At 41.9% G+C, this 15,226-nt stretch overlaps 1 protein-coding gene across 3 annotated transcripts in view; it reads right to left on the bottom strand.

Annotated features, from left to right (window-relative positions):
• SMAP1 (small ArfGAP 1) overlaps positions 1–15,226 on the bottom strand; it is a 160,322-nt gene that overhangs the window by 24,330 nt on the left and 120,766 nt on the right. For all 3 annotated transcript variants that reach the window (XM_046639545.1, XM_046639546.1, XM_046639547.1), the window contains one exon: positions 1,641–1,731. In XM_046639545.1, the coding sequence (XP_046495501.1) occupies positions 1,641–1,731 (91 nt within the window). The remainder of the gene's footprint in view (positions 1–1,640; positions 1,732–15,226) is intronic.

Raw genomic sequence — 15,226 nt, forward strand, 5'->3', positions numbered from 1 at the left:
CTCACCTCAGGACACCCCGCCCACTCGTCCAGAGCCCCGACTCCTCCAGGGCTCTGCACTTGCTGTCCCCTCACCTCAGGACGCCCCGCCCACTCGTCCAGAGCCCCGACTCCTCCAGGGCTCTGCACTTGCTGTCCTCTCACCTCAGGACGCCCCCGCCCCACTCGTCCAGAGCCTCGACTTCTCCAGGTCTCTACTCCGGTGACACTCAGTGAGCTGCCCTGGCCACCCTATTTAAAATCACAACTACTCATTTTTGTTCTCTTTATCTGTAGCACTTACCACATAGCATCCATGAGACATTTTTCTTAACTGTTTAATCACCGTCTCCCCAGAGAGAATGAAAGCTCCCAGATCAGGTATTGTAGCCGTTTCCTTTCACAGCTAGCTCCCTAGTGCCTACAATGGTGCTGGACACACAGCAGACACCTAACAGACACCTGCATAATGACGCACGAGCCTCGGGTAAGAGGCAGGTCCAGTTTCTCTCGTACACTCCTAAGTTCCGAGCGTGTCCACCAGGCACGTGGGCTGGAAAAGAGACGCCGCCGTGCGGACAAAGACCCACGTGGTTCAGTAAGACAGTTTCTCACTTCGGTAATAAGTCTTTTTCTTTTCTCGTTTGCAGCAAAGGAAATAAAATACAGGAATTACAATGACTAGAATTCTACATAATTATATTTGGAGCCCTTGGACCGAAGCCCTGTTTTCAAAATTTCAGTTATTTTTAATATTTCTAATATACTATTCATTTTCACCACCACAAAAGACTTTTACCTTGTGGGGGTATATTTGCATGATATACTAGCTTCCTAAGAAATGAATAAAACATTCATCCATAATTCTTAAAATGGAAAACAGTTTACTCAATAAGAACTAGGACAATGTTTAGAAAAACCATACATGAAGTTCAACCCTACCCTTCAACTCTCTTTCATTCTTCTCTTTAATTGATAATCTTTCTCCAAATTAAAAAAGTTTTCATTACTTACTGCTCCAAGGCTTAGACATTACTAGAAATAACCATTTATCAAGTTACTTTGGAAGGAAGACGACGTGTTTGTAGACAAGCGCAGTGCGAGCTCACCTTGAGCAAAGCCAGCTCACGCACCAGGCACACGGCCCAGAGCCCCACCCGCAACCACACACAGCGGGAAATTACAACAAGCGCTTCCCAGTGCCAGCAGACACGTGAAAGGTCTAGCCACCAGAGCTGGTATGAAGTAGCTGCTGCGGCTAACCAAAATTAAATTTTCCAATAAGGCTACCCCAGAATTATTTTGTTAAGGGAAACCCCTCCTCCAGCAACAAAACTAAATAAAGAGAGAGAAGCAAAAAGAATCTGCCTTTTATTTCAGTGTGGCAATGTCCAGTCCGCCAAGCCTCTGAAGATTACTTGATACTTCTTCCTTCCCCAAGGAACTCATTACTCATATTTCAGTGAAGATGTGCTGGCAGACACCAGCTCCTTTATTACACATTTCCTTTGTTCTGGGAACTCAGCAAACTAATCATACCATTTTCAAATTCAGTTAACAGGTATCTTTTGGGAAACTGATGATAAAGCCACCATACTCATTTCAAGTCAAGGTTTCCATTTTTTTTAACTGTAATGGTGACATGTATTTTTTATTACTTACCAAGTCCTAAAAGATCAACGGTGGGCTCTGCAGCTTTTTTAGGGCTGGTACTTTTTTTAGGCTCCAATTGCTGATCTTCTTTCTTCTGCAGCTTTAAAGTAAATAATCAGATTAATTTTTCTTAAATAAACTGGACAAGGCTTTTAAGCCCCAATTAATTTTGTGTATTTTTGATAAAGTTAGTGTGATGAGGAGGCATAGTGTAAGGAAGTCTACAGCATGTATTATTATATAAAAAACAAGTAAACATGATCACTGAACTTGAAATGACAAACCTTACATATTAGGACCCCAAAAGAGTGAATATACAAATTTACATCTTAATATAATTGTTCTTAACCATTTAAATCCTTTATGTGAAATTATACTTTTTTAGGAACCGCACTTCACCTCTGCTAGCTACTGTTGACATGCGCCTGCTGGCACAGGCTGGGCAGGCCTTGGAGTCCCCAGGAGCACAATGCCACCCCCACCAGCCACACTGCTGACAAGCGAGACGTCACTGCACCAAGAAAAGCCTGATGAAATGTCACCTGATCTGTTTCCCTCCTGAATGTACACGATCAGTAACATTTTATAAATATTCTTCTCCTAGTCCTCGGGAGCCCAAGTACAGTTACACATTCCTAACTCCCTTTCTCATTATACAAACAACGTGTAGGACAGCATGGAAAGACCTGTATCTACAGGATTCTCAACTCAAAAGCCCACCTCTCTATTTTCATTGAGGTCTAACTGACAGACAGCATTACAATAGCTTCAGGTAAACAACACAGTGATGCGAGACTCTTGGATACCGTGAAATGAGCACCACAATAAGTCTGTTAACATCCATCACCATACACTGTTACAAAATTTTACTTTCTTGTGATGAAAACTTTTAAGATCTACTCTCTCAGCAACTTTCAAATATACAATATGGTATTAGTAACTATAGTCACCATGTGTACATTATACCCCCAGCACTTATTTATTTTATAGCTGGAATTTTGTACTTTTTAACTCCCTTCACCCATTTCGCCCAATTCTACCCTTGCCTCTAGCAACCACCAATCTGTTTGTTCTATCTACGAGCTCAGGGGTTTTTTGTTTATTTGGGGTTTTTTTGTTTTGTTTTGTTGGGTTTTTTTAGATTCTACATATAAGTGAGATCATATAGTATTTGTCTTTCTCTGTCTGACTTATTTCACTTAGCATAATACCCTCAAGGTCCATCCACACTGTCACAAATAGCAAGACTTCATTCTTTTTTATGGCTGAATGATATTCCATTGAATACAAAGCCTACCTTTCTTAAACCAAGAAAAGAAAACATTCATTCATTCCTCAAACCATTCCTCCAAGACCACTGCTTCTAAGCTACAGACAACTCCCTCAGTTGTTGCACGAGTTTTTTGTCAGCTCGACAGATGAATAATTTCTAAGAACAAACATCTACCCTTACTTGTATTTAGCCACTACTGTCTCTTCAGGATTATTTTTCAGCCGAGTAGCTCACCACCCACGCATCAATGCTTTAACGACCTTCTCAAACACAGAATCATCCGTCTGTAATTATACACACTTCTCAGAAGTTTAACGTAACCCATTTCACATTCTCTTCCACTTTTCAAACTCCAACATAAGTAACACTTACCTTCTTAGCAAAATTGTTTCAAAGAAAGCATAGTTGAGAGCAGCAAAGTAAGCAATTCTTTTCAACTGAACAGTTAAACTGCTGGAATTTCCTTCCTTTTTTTTTTTAACTTGACAACCTGTGTTACCATAAATACTTAAATCTGCAACAGAATCTGAGGATGAAGTGGCCACGAGCACATACAGTTCTAATACTCCTGCAGGATCCTGGCAGCTTCTGGGGGCCGGCCTTCACTGGTCACACCCCTGCTGTAATACTGTGTGTCCTATGCTTAGTGGGCACTTAAAGATCTAATCACTGATTTAATTTAAAAGCAGAAAGCCTTAAAGTTGGAAATAACTTCAGATAATTTGGCCAAACTCATTCATTCTGCAAATTAACTGAGGCTCAGATATTATATGCCAAACAGGGACGGCTAACTAAAACTTCTTTATGTCCCTCAAATGAGAACTCTTTCTTTGGTGTAGTATCTCACTGAATCTTCTTCCATGGAAAGAGGCCAGGAAGAGAAACCAGACCTGTGAGGGACTGCTTCCTATTCACCTTCTGCAGTCTAGGAATCTGGAACCTCTGCAGGCTAAAATGATTTCTTTTTAACAAGTCAAATTCGCATTCTGGTTTGAGCTACTTTCCCACCAAATTAGAACGACATTTTAAAACAGTGCTGAGTATGAAATGACCCACTCATTGTTTGGAAAACGGTGGAAAAGACAAATCCAAAAAGCAGACGTCCTCTGGGAAGCACTCCCACCTCAGCTGCAGGTGTGCCCACAAGTGGGTTTTGAAATCTATTTTACAGATTACAACTAGAAATTTTTTTGGCATTTAAAAGAAAATGAAACATAGAAAACAGAATGCACCACACAAAGTAAAACTAAGTATTCATGAATTGTTTTGCACATTTGTGACACATGGGAGCACACGCAGGCTGGATCATAATGGACAACACACTTCTGACCAGAGTCACAGGTTGAGAAAGACTGCTCTAAGGACAAGCTGCTCCTTGCCTCCTACGACGTGTCAGCTACCTGAGTGAGGAATGCCTATGCCTGAAACCTTACCAACCACAGTCACGCACGGCACAATGATGCTTCAGTCAACAACAAACCGCATTACAATGGTGGCCCCATAAGATCAGTCCCACACAGCCTGGGTGTGTGGTATGGAGACCATCTAGGTTTGTAAAGTGCACTCTGTGATGCTCACACAAGGATGAAATCATCTGACGAGGCATTTCTCAGAATGTGCCCCCTTGTTAAGTGACACACGACTGTACTCCAAATAGAGCTAGCTATTCTCGATGGATTTCAACAATTTAGATAAGGATTACCCTTATAGTTGGCATCTCAAACATTGTTCCACAGATCAACAAGGCAAAAGAGTTAGTACTTTAAACATAGTCTAGTATCCTTCCTCCTCAAATCCTGCTGAGCAGCATCGCGAGCACGCTGGCACGCGGCAGAGAGAACCGCAGAGCTCACTCTCCCGTCTGCACAGTGACCCAGGTTCTACCTCACACGCATCAGTGAGAGCCAGAACACCGAACTCAGATGGTACTCTGCTTTGCTCACGAAAGTAAACAAAAGACGTTAGCCTCAATATTTACTTTTACTTTGAAACATATTAAGAGAAAATTCAAGGACAGATACATAAAGCGCCAAACTACACAGGTAAGGAGTCGTCCCGAAATAACAGTCAGAATAATACTTAATCTTTCAGAGCTAACTATCCATAAAAAGATAATAATTTTGTATATAATTTCTTTAAGTGACTTTCCAATAACAACTGAAAATTAATTCTCATTTATATTTACAATTATTGTTACAGATCTTTGTGTAAAATGACAGGAAGAAAGTATTTATTTTCCTAGTCTTGGATGAGTAATCTAAAAACGTATCTAAAAATAGAGACTTGGAGGATAAAAAAAAATCTTTGCTTATATAGTGTCATTATGAGGGTTCAAAAAATCTCTAAAACAATCCTCTAAATTGAACAATCCTCCAAACGAAGACAGACCCAACGTTTAAAAAACACAAACTAAAAGTCTCTAGGTACCGCGTTTTACTCCATTATACTGTACATTTAAGTCCAACACTACCACCAATAAACTGAGAGGCAAAGCCTCTTTCAGAAAGGTCCTACTTCCAGCCATTATCAGTCCACGGCCGCGACCGCCGTGACCGCCCCACACCGCGACGTTCTAAAGGCTGACAAGACTGAGGAGGAAGGCTATGGGTGGTCTCAGACAGTGGACTTGGAAGAGACAGTCAAAATAATAAATAAGAAATCTCTTTACCACATTGTATAACCCAGCATTTCAAAAATGAAACATTTAAAATTATTAAAATCAAGTCTCAAGAAGTAAGATAGGAAGTTCGGAATAGTGTTCCTCATGTCCCTCATTACAATTTCCACAGCAACAAGGCAAAGCAATAGCCTTTAATCACCCAGATCTCTCAAGAAGGAAGCAGAAGCATTTACCTTGAAAACTCTGCATTTACCCCAAAAACCCTGTCTCAACAGTCACTCTGAAGTCTACTTAGTTTCTAAAGCAAAATGTATTTGTTGCTCTCTTTATTTCCATACAAAACTTAGAGATATAAATACAAATACAGATAGAGCTTGATACATATAACCAGATTAATGTTACAGGAGAACTGTAAGTGGACTCCCAAAATGAATTCCAATTAAACACTTTGGTTAACAAACGGATATGTAATAGGTTATGCCATTCTCACAAGTCCTTCTAAAATGAAAAAAATCTTCAAGAACCTATCTGATTTCTACCAGACTTGCCTATAACACAAGAAGTCCTATTTATCAAATATTTTCAGGCTACAAAGATAGAAAACCTTCAACAACAAAAATATTAATATACAAATTATTAATCGGTACCTTTGTTCTATAGCATATCAATTCTGTTGCACCTTGCAAAGAATAACAAGATAAAATTATTTAAGATATTTGAAATCTAACTATCATATAAAGTACATAATTTCTTGAAGTCAAATTTTAGCAGACTCTAGAATGAAAATGCTATTATCTTGGTAGGATTTCAGGGCAGGGATAGAATAAAATGTGGTAACAGTAAACTGAGACCCTCAGAAGCACATTTTCCCTCATGTAACTGTCACCCTTGTGATACTTCACATGCAGCTCAGACATGTCAAGCAGTCTGAAGAGAATCATTCTGCTTTAAATTTTCCTGATACTTCAAACATCACATATAGAATTTGCCTTTTAATAAGTGAGGAATGCAGTCGACTGTGAGTGGATAAAATTAGGCAATCTATAATTTATTAAATAGAATTTTCTAACAAGTAAGAACATAGGTCCACTTAGATAAAGCAATTTTATAAAATGTAATTTCCTTAGATTCAAATTGAACAGATGTTTCATTCAAATTATTAAAACCTTTATCAGTGGAAGGCACCCTGGCCAATCTTCCTGTAACTGGTGACACTACTCCACAGAATATAACCGAATCAAAAACCACTTAGCTTCCAACTCCTACAGTTACTCCCATTTCCTCCCCCTTTAAATAACAGAGGCAACAGCCGAGCCTCTAGGATGGCATTCGCTATGCTTTAGTTGGCCAATCAACGTAGATAACAGCATTAATATCTATTATGAGAATAAGGAAGCTAAACAACTCTCTTAAGTTCTACAAGTAGTCATTAAAAATTTTCTTTAAAAACTGACTACACCTCAAGTTATGCTTTAACCAGGTGACCTATCACTAGTCTCCTTTAACACTCACAGAATCATACAACTAGAAGGGACACAAACCTCAAACGTTCCGTTCTCCCATTTTGAAGTTAAAGGTATTGGAGGGGTATGATTTGTCCCAAGGGTCTGTACTGGCAGAGCTCATCCCACGACAGGGCTCCTTCCTCGGCACTGTGATGCCTTTCCCTTAATCATCTCTATTTATCACAGTTAGCTTCACAAAGGAACCACAATCCGACAGGAGGGGCAGGGCAAGTACACACGGTAGAAGATGGAAAGACCGTATGACAGGGAGACGACGCTATCAAGTTCAAAGGTGACGGTGGTCAGGGGACGATGAGGACTTGCAAAGCAGTGACACTTCCTCGGAGGTCTGCAGGAAGGACAGGAAGGAATCTAACAGGCAGGAGGTGGTGAAGGTAGCTTGTTGTGGGAGAGCAGGGAAGACGGTGGACACCCCTGACTTACCTACAGGTCTAAGTGTAAGGAAGTAATAAAAAGGTAAATCAGAGAACATAGGCTGGGACCACACTGTGGAAGGACCTGAACAGTCAACCAGAGCAAGTAATTACACAGGCCACTGAGTCTCAAAGAGGGTGGCGAAAACAAAGATATCACTGTGCACATGAGTGTCCTGAGCAAGCAAGATCTATCACTCCCAGTGCAGGCATGGGCGGGGGCTGCGGCTGTGACAGAGCAATGCTTCAGGAAGATCAACACTACCCTGCTGCCTCATTACAGCTTGAAACCGAGATACATGTTCTCACAAGTTACTCAATGACACACACTTCCCAGAGCACTTCCTCGTCTGGGCACCTGCTGAAATCTTCACAGTAGGAGTTAACCTTTACTAAAATCTTTAGAAAAACTTATGGATGATGAGTTGCTCAAAAGGTGCTGGGTTGCATATTATCATATACTCTAGCATAAAGTAGAAAAGAATTCAAATACTGCATCATCCATGTTGTTCACCCATCAAAGCCGTTTGATTGTGTGCTATCAGTACATTAATAAAAAGCACGAGCTGTCTTGCATTCCCACTAGAGACTGATGGCTATAATTACCTTACATGTGTTTATAAGTGTGCACTTTCACAACCAAATTATACACAGCCTAGTTTAAAACTATTTTATGTGGGAGGTAATCTTGCACAAACTCTTGTTCCCAGTATCATATTTTGTCCTACTTATTGAAAATCTTATTAAAGTTTCCCTTTTTCTTCTTTACCACTCTTTATAATGTACTTATAGATCTTTTTCACATTAAACCTGTTAATACATAGTATACTCCATTTTTGAATTTAATATTCTTTCTTAAATTGTATTTTTAGGGTTCAATTAAAATTGTAAACTACATTTTATGTCCCCAACCATAGGGACATCTTTCAGTAAATGGCTCTCTATAAGGCCTGGAGACACTATAATCTCAAACAATACTTCACTGGGATGGAGAAGTCTCAAAGGCTTACATAAATTCCAGAACAGGAAGGAGCCTTACAAGACATTTACTCAGTTCATTATGTGATGTATAAAATACCTCTAATGTCTCTCTTACGTGGCCAGGCTCTCTGTAAGGAAATTTTCCAGTATTATGGAATCACTAGATATGAGGACACAGCATATTCCATATTTGGAAAATGCTAAATATGAGAAAGTTTCCTCTTCAGGCAACTCCTAACATCCGCCCATTCAGCCCCTTCCCCACCACACAGCCATGCAGAAAGCAAAAGGAAGGACGAGGACGGGGAGCAGCGGCCCTCAGCAGCCCCTTGGCCACTCACCCATAGCGAGCCTCAGCCACCCAAAGTTCCCTGACACTGGCTTTGGTGCAAATATATTCAGGGCAGTTGAGGTCTGGGTGCCTATATTTCAGAATTTTACTCTTATCCAATTTGTTGGTATTTGTGTTTAAGATTTCCTGAGGATTTCACTCCGTCACTCAGTCTTAACTAATCTTCATTACGTGGTCACTTGAAAATCTGACATTGATGTACTCAATAAAAATGCAAAAAGAACAAAGCCCAGAACTGACCCCTGAAGAAGGCAGCGCACTCCCTTGGTCCTGACATCAACGCTGTTAATCGGACTTGTCTGGGTGGAGCTGACAGTCTACCTACAATCGCATCATCAGGCCCCCCTGGGTACATCTTGCCCAAAAGGGTATCTAAAAATCTTGACCAATAGGCTTAGTCTGACAGGAACTGTTCTTGGTGAACCCATGTAGGCAACTAGCGTGCTGTTAACACTTTGAAAAAAGAAGTAAGCCATTAAAAAAGATGCTATTTGAATTTTTCATAGAATTTATGCCAAGCTCAAGGATACGGGCATTCATAATCCACTTTTCCTTCCAAAAATCTGGACATGCGCTCGTCTCTAATCTTCTGGTTCCCATCTCAGTTTGTACATTTTCTCAAAGAATGACCTATGGTGCCATATACATTGGGTCTGCAAAGTTTCTCATTATTCAACACAAATATCGAATGCCTACTTTGGTTAAGTTTCTTTAAAATAAAAAAATTAAAAATTAAAAAAGTAAAATAAAAAAGGATTAGGTAAAATAACACAGAGAGAGTCCTTTTCCCAGTGGCTAGCACATCAAAGGTGCTTCCTAAATGGCAGCTGGTGGTGGCACCTTTCATAAAAAGTCATGTGCCAGGACCTGTAAGCACTAGGGATACAAAAATGAGTACGACGTGGCTCCTAATCTTTAGAAGCTTATATTCCAGTCGAGCAAACACACAAACATAACTCTGGTTCACTGTGTATCAGTGCAATGATGTAGTTTAAACAAAAATAATAATAAGTTCTCTGGAAGCTCCCAGGAGTAGCGTGCTTAGGCTCAGCATGTGTCTGGATGTTGCATTGTGAGATGGGTGACCACATGTCCTGGTTTGCTCAGGACAACTCCAGTTAATGCCTGTTGTTCAAACTGAACTGTCAATAGTGCCTGCTTTCCCCCTTAGAAGCACTCAGTTTGAAATACGCATCCCAGGTACAGTGAGAGCCTTTGCCTGGAGACAGGAATCGCTACAGTACTGCTGGACTTCGGCCCAGACGGCTCGTCTCCTCCCAGCAATGGTCAGCTCCCTAAGGGCAGAGTGATCTTGCCAAGTTCTGGGAGACTGAGACTGCCTGCAAGTCCCAGCCAGCCTCCCAGCAGCGAGTCAGCGAGACTGAAAAAGACCAGCAGATCCCAGGCCTGGGCTCCGGCCGTCCGCGCCTTTACACTCACTCACTGCTGCTGCTTTTGCTTCGCACAGCAGTCTGGAGGGCTACAGATAAGGAAAAAGACAGTCGCTTTGATAATTACCACTTACTTAACAGAAAATCATGAAGAAAGATAGAAAACAGCCAAACACCAGTTGTGTTCTGTGTCTTTTTGAGAAGGATTAGCCCCTGAGCTAACATCTGCCACCAATCCTCCTCTTTTGCTGAGGAAGACTGGCCCTGAGCTAACAACGTGCCTGTCTTCCTCTACCTTATGTGGGACCCCTGCCACAGTATGGCTTGACAAGTGGTGCGTAGATGCGCATCCGGGATTCGAACTGGCGAACCCTGGGCTGCTGAAGTGGAACGTGCAAACTCAAGTGCTGCACTTCCAGGCTGGCCCCCAAACACCAGTATTAAGCCCAGCTTGGACATGTCCCAGCTGTGTGACTGTGAACAAGTCACTCAGTATCTCTGAGCAGAGTCGGTTTCATGGGCTTGTACCTGTGCAGGCCCAGAGAGCCCCACAGGTTTCATGCTCTGCTGTGGCTTCTTGAAATTCTTAACGATTTTACCTTTGAAGCTGATTTTGTCAATCCAACGGGACAATGGAACATAAGCTGAAGCATGGGAGATACACAGAACACGTGTCCTCCACACTCCCTGCTGCCCGCTGGCAGATGTGCGCAGGATGATCCGTGAGGACCACGTGAGCACAGGGTGGGCGGGGTACTGACAGCCTTGGAAGGCCAGGTTCTGTCCCACCTAGAGCTCACTTCAACAGCAGAAGGCGGCAACGGTGCTCGAAGAAGAAAGACCGAAAGTTCCTATCCCGTGCTGTCCCACTCACATCACTTCCCCACATCAGCCAGCTATTCGCAGTGAAGACAAAGCAGGAAAGAGGACAGGACCACGGCAGCCCCTCTTCCGTGCAGTCCTCCCGCTCCGGGCCAGGCGGCGGAGTGCTGACGGAGTGAGCGTACCGCGACGTGAGAGAAAAGCTGGGGAGCTGGTGTTGGGCAGCATTCCCACTGCTCTGGGGAGAATAGAATCAGGCGCATGCATGAGCTGAGAAAGGCAGGCTGCAGAGTTCTGACGGCTCCACATAGGAACCTAATCCTCATGTTTGCAGTCAGACGTTGCTTTTGTACGATATAAACATGAACGATAAAATTCAAGTTAATAATGTAAATTTTCAGTTTTTCCCTACTTAGAACAACATTAAACAGCAAATAAAAGAGACCTTGACGGGGCTGGCCCCGTGGCTGAGTAGTTAAATTCCCGCGCTCCGCTGCAGGCGGCCCAGTGTTTCGTTGGTTCAAATCCTGGGCGCGGACATGGCACTGCTCATCAAACCACGCTGAGGCAGCGTCCCACATGCCACAACTAGAAGGACCCATAACGAAGAATATACAACTGTGTACCAGGGGGCTTTGGGGAGAAAAAGGAAAAAATAAAAAAAATCTATTAAAAAAAAAAGAGAGAGACCTTGACAAGTGGAGAGACTGCAGAAGAAAGAGAAAAGCTTTATATTTTAGTGCCTTTAATGGTACTTTTTTCTTGATTTTTGACCAAGGGGCCTCTAATCTTCCTTTTGCACTTGTCCTGCAAATTATGTAGCTGGCCGTGTCTCTGAGCCTTCGTTTTTGATTAGTAAAATAGGAATAATAATATCTGTCATATTGACCTTATGACTGCTAAAATAATAATTAAGATAAATATAACAAGACTTCCAGTTTTTGGTCTGGCATCTAAGCAAATGAAAGTCACCACTCCACCCGAACAAGTAAAAAGTTGAACAAACTGAAAAATCAACAACTCTTCTTAGATCCATCAGACAAATGAGGTCACAGGGCAAACTGCAGTCCCCAGATGAGAGAGACAGAGAGGACACAGAGAATTACAACTTCCTGGAGCAGAAATCCAGCGCCAGGGCAGGAAAACCTGACCAGTAACTGACAAAGTCCTGGAGGCTCAAAGTGCACGAGGCTGAGTCGAAAGGCCCAGGGGGCTCCATCACACGGGGGCCTCTGAGAAGCACTACCCAGGTTCTCACAGGGAAGACTGGACAAAAACCCCCTGGTTTTGGCAGGGGGAAAGGAAAAATAACCATTTAGAAATACACCAGAGCATCCTGTTCTTAACAAAGCCTTCCTTCAAGACTCTCCCTAGAGCCAAACCCACAGGAGTTTTATCAGAGCCTAGCCTACCAGGGCAGGGAAACCCCCAACGTCAGCCTCCCTCCAGCCAACCTGCCCCACGTCAGGTGGGGAGAAACCAGAGGCACTCGTGAGGTTCACAGCCCAGGGACACAGGCTCCCTAGAAGACAGACACCTGATCGTGGGACCACAGAACGCTCCCTCTCCCCACACCTCACCACCACATCACCAAAGGCCCGTTTATCAGAGTCCCTTTCACCTGCTACATTATGCTCAGCTTTCAACAACAAATTACAAGGCATAATAAAAGGCAGAAAACAGTTTGAAGAGACAGACCAAGCATCTGAACCAGACTCAGATAGAGCAGTGACGCTGGAATGATCAGACTGTGAATTTAAAACAGCTACAATTTATATGCTAAGAGTTCTACTGGAAAAAGTAGACAACAGGCAAGAACAGATGTGGTGATGTAAGCAGAAAAATGAAATTCCAAGAACGAATGAAAAAATGCAACAGATCAAAAACACTGTAACAGAAATGAAGAATGCCAACGACAGGCTCATTAGCAGACTGGACAGGGCTGAGGAGAGAACCTCTGAGGTTAAGGATATGTCAATAGAAATAAAATGGAAAGGCAAAGAGAAAAAAGAGTAGAAAAAACAAACAGAACATCCAAGTGGGACAACTCTAAAAGGTGCAACATACATGTGATGGGAATACCAATACACGTATGACAGAGAAAAAGGAACAGAAGAAATATTTGAAGCCATAATGACAGAATTTCCCCAAATTAATGTCAGACACCAAACTAGATCCAGGAAGCTCAGAGAACACCAAGCAGGTTAAAAGCTATACAAAAACTACACCTAGGCATATCATTTTTAAACTACAGAAAATCAGACAAAGAAGCTGGAGGGAAAAAAACTTACCTGTAGAGGAACAAAGATAAGATTTACATCTAACTTCTCCTTAGAAACCACGCAAGTACTTCAAATATTTAAAGTGCTGAAAGAAAACACTCCACAGACCTAGAATTCTGTATCCTGCAAAATTAGCCTTCCAAAGTGAAGGAGAAACAAAGACTTTCTCTCACAAACAAAAATTGAAGGAATTTGGTGCCTGCTGAATTGCCTTGAAAGAAATGTTAAAAGAAGTTTTTCACAGTGAAGGAAAATGATAAGGTCAGAAACTCAGAACTACACAAAAAGGAAGAAGACCAGAGAAGGAATAAGTGAAGGTAGAGTAAGGTAAACATTACAACAGTGCTTGTTAAACCTTAAAAATCAAACACATTATAAACATTCGAGACTTTACCGTTATTATTATAACTTAACCCTTCCTTCTCTCTGTCTTTACTGCTATCTCAGACGCTGCTAGCTTATGCATCATCACATCGCAGGTACTGTGACCGGAACACAGCATCACCAAACATATTTCAGCAGAACTGCATAATGTCTGCCTGCTTTATCAGACCCTTACACTGTTTCAAGATTTCCTTTATAGGGGCTGGCCCGGTGGCACAGCACTTAAGTGTGCACATTCCGCTTCTCAGTGGCCTGGGGTTTGCCGGTTCGGATCCTGGGTGCGGACATGGCACTACTTGGCATGCCATGCTGTGGTAGGCGTCCCACGTATAAAGTAGAGGAAGATGGGCATGGATGTTAGCTCAGGGCCAGTCTTCCTCAGCAAAAAGAGGAGGATTTGGCAGTAGTTAGCTCAGGGCTAATCTTCCTCAAAAAAAAAAAAAAAAAATTTCCTTTATAGCCAGGCTGTGAACTCTGGAAATCAGAGCAACTTATTACTAGGTCACAAGAAACCTAGTAAAGAACTTCACCTTTTCACTGTTTAAGATGCATTAAGATGATGTGTTAAAAGTCTATAGTGGAAACGGAAGTTTACAGTGTCAGAAACCACTCACTCATCCTCAAACACAAGAGGACGTTTCTCTATTTAAAGTTCTTGGTTTCAATAAAGTAAAATATCTAATAATAAAATCACTGTTACTGAAGGACAGAGTATTTTATAGCTACTTTATTTCAGAATGTGATTTTATATAGTTACTAGTGAGATAACATTATTTGATACGTACTATCTCTAAATTCATGTTAAAAGAATTCTAGTAATTTGGTAAGAAATCCATCCAAAGATATAACTTAGTTACCACAACCAACACAACCACAACAACAACTTCCATTTATGGGGTTTGAATGCAGTAAACCCATGTTTTTATGTTTTATTTTTATTAGTTAATGATAATCATCCAGAGACACACTGCCATACGAGGGCTTGGAGACTGGCTCTTCCAGACAAAGCACTGCGCTACAGTGCTGCACTGCTGCCACAGGTCCTGCTACCCTTACTGCCCCACTCCAAACACCCCCACTGCTACCCTCCTTCCTCTCTGCTCCATTAGCTTCCAACCCAACCTGCTCTCCTTCCTCCTCAAGAGCAGACATTCTCTCTTTAGCACTTGGTTGCGGCTACTTTAGAATAATACAATGCTATCTCTCAGGGCTTTACTTCCAGCTTTATCGTCTTCTTTTCAAACTAGGCAAAAGGTGGATATCTCCACGCTCCTATCTCCTGATTCTGCCAGAGAAATATGGGCCCTCAGCCTAGTGATGCTAGATAGGGAGAAGCATGAGGAAAAGCTTTCAAGACAACTGAACACATTTTACAAATTATCCAATATTTTACCAGCAACCAATGAACAGATTACTGTGTATGAAAAACTACTGTTCAAGTTCCAAAGTCAGACACAAAAATGAAAGCTGAAAGGATTTCCTGCAGGGTTTGGGTACGCACAAATAGTCAACTGATAAAGAAGACTGCATCCATCACTGGGCAGGCATGCT

This window comes from Equus quagga, chromosome 15 (assembly GCF_021613505.1).
Source record: "Equus quagga isolate Etosha38 chromosome 15, UCLA_HA_Equagga_1.0, whole genome shotgun sequence".
NCBI lineage: Eukaryota > Metazoa > Chordata > Mammalia > Perissodactyla > Equidae > Equus > Equus quagga.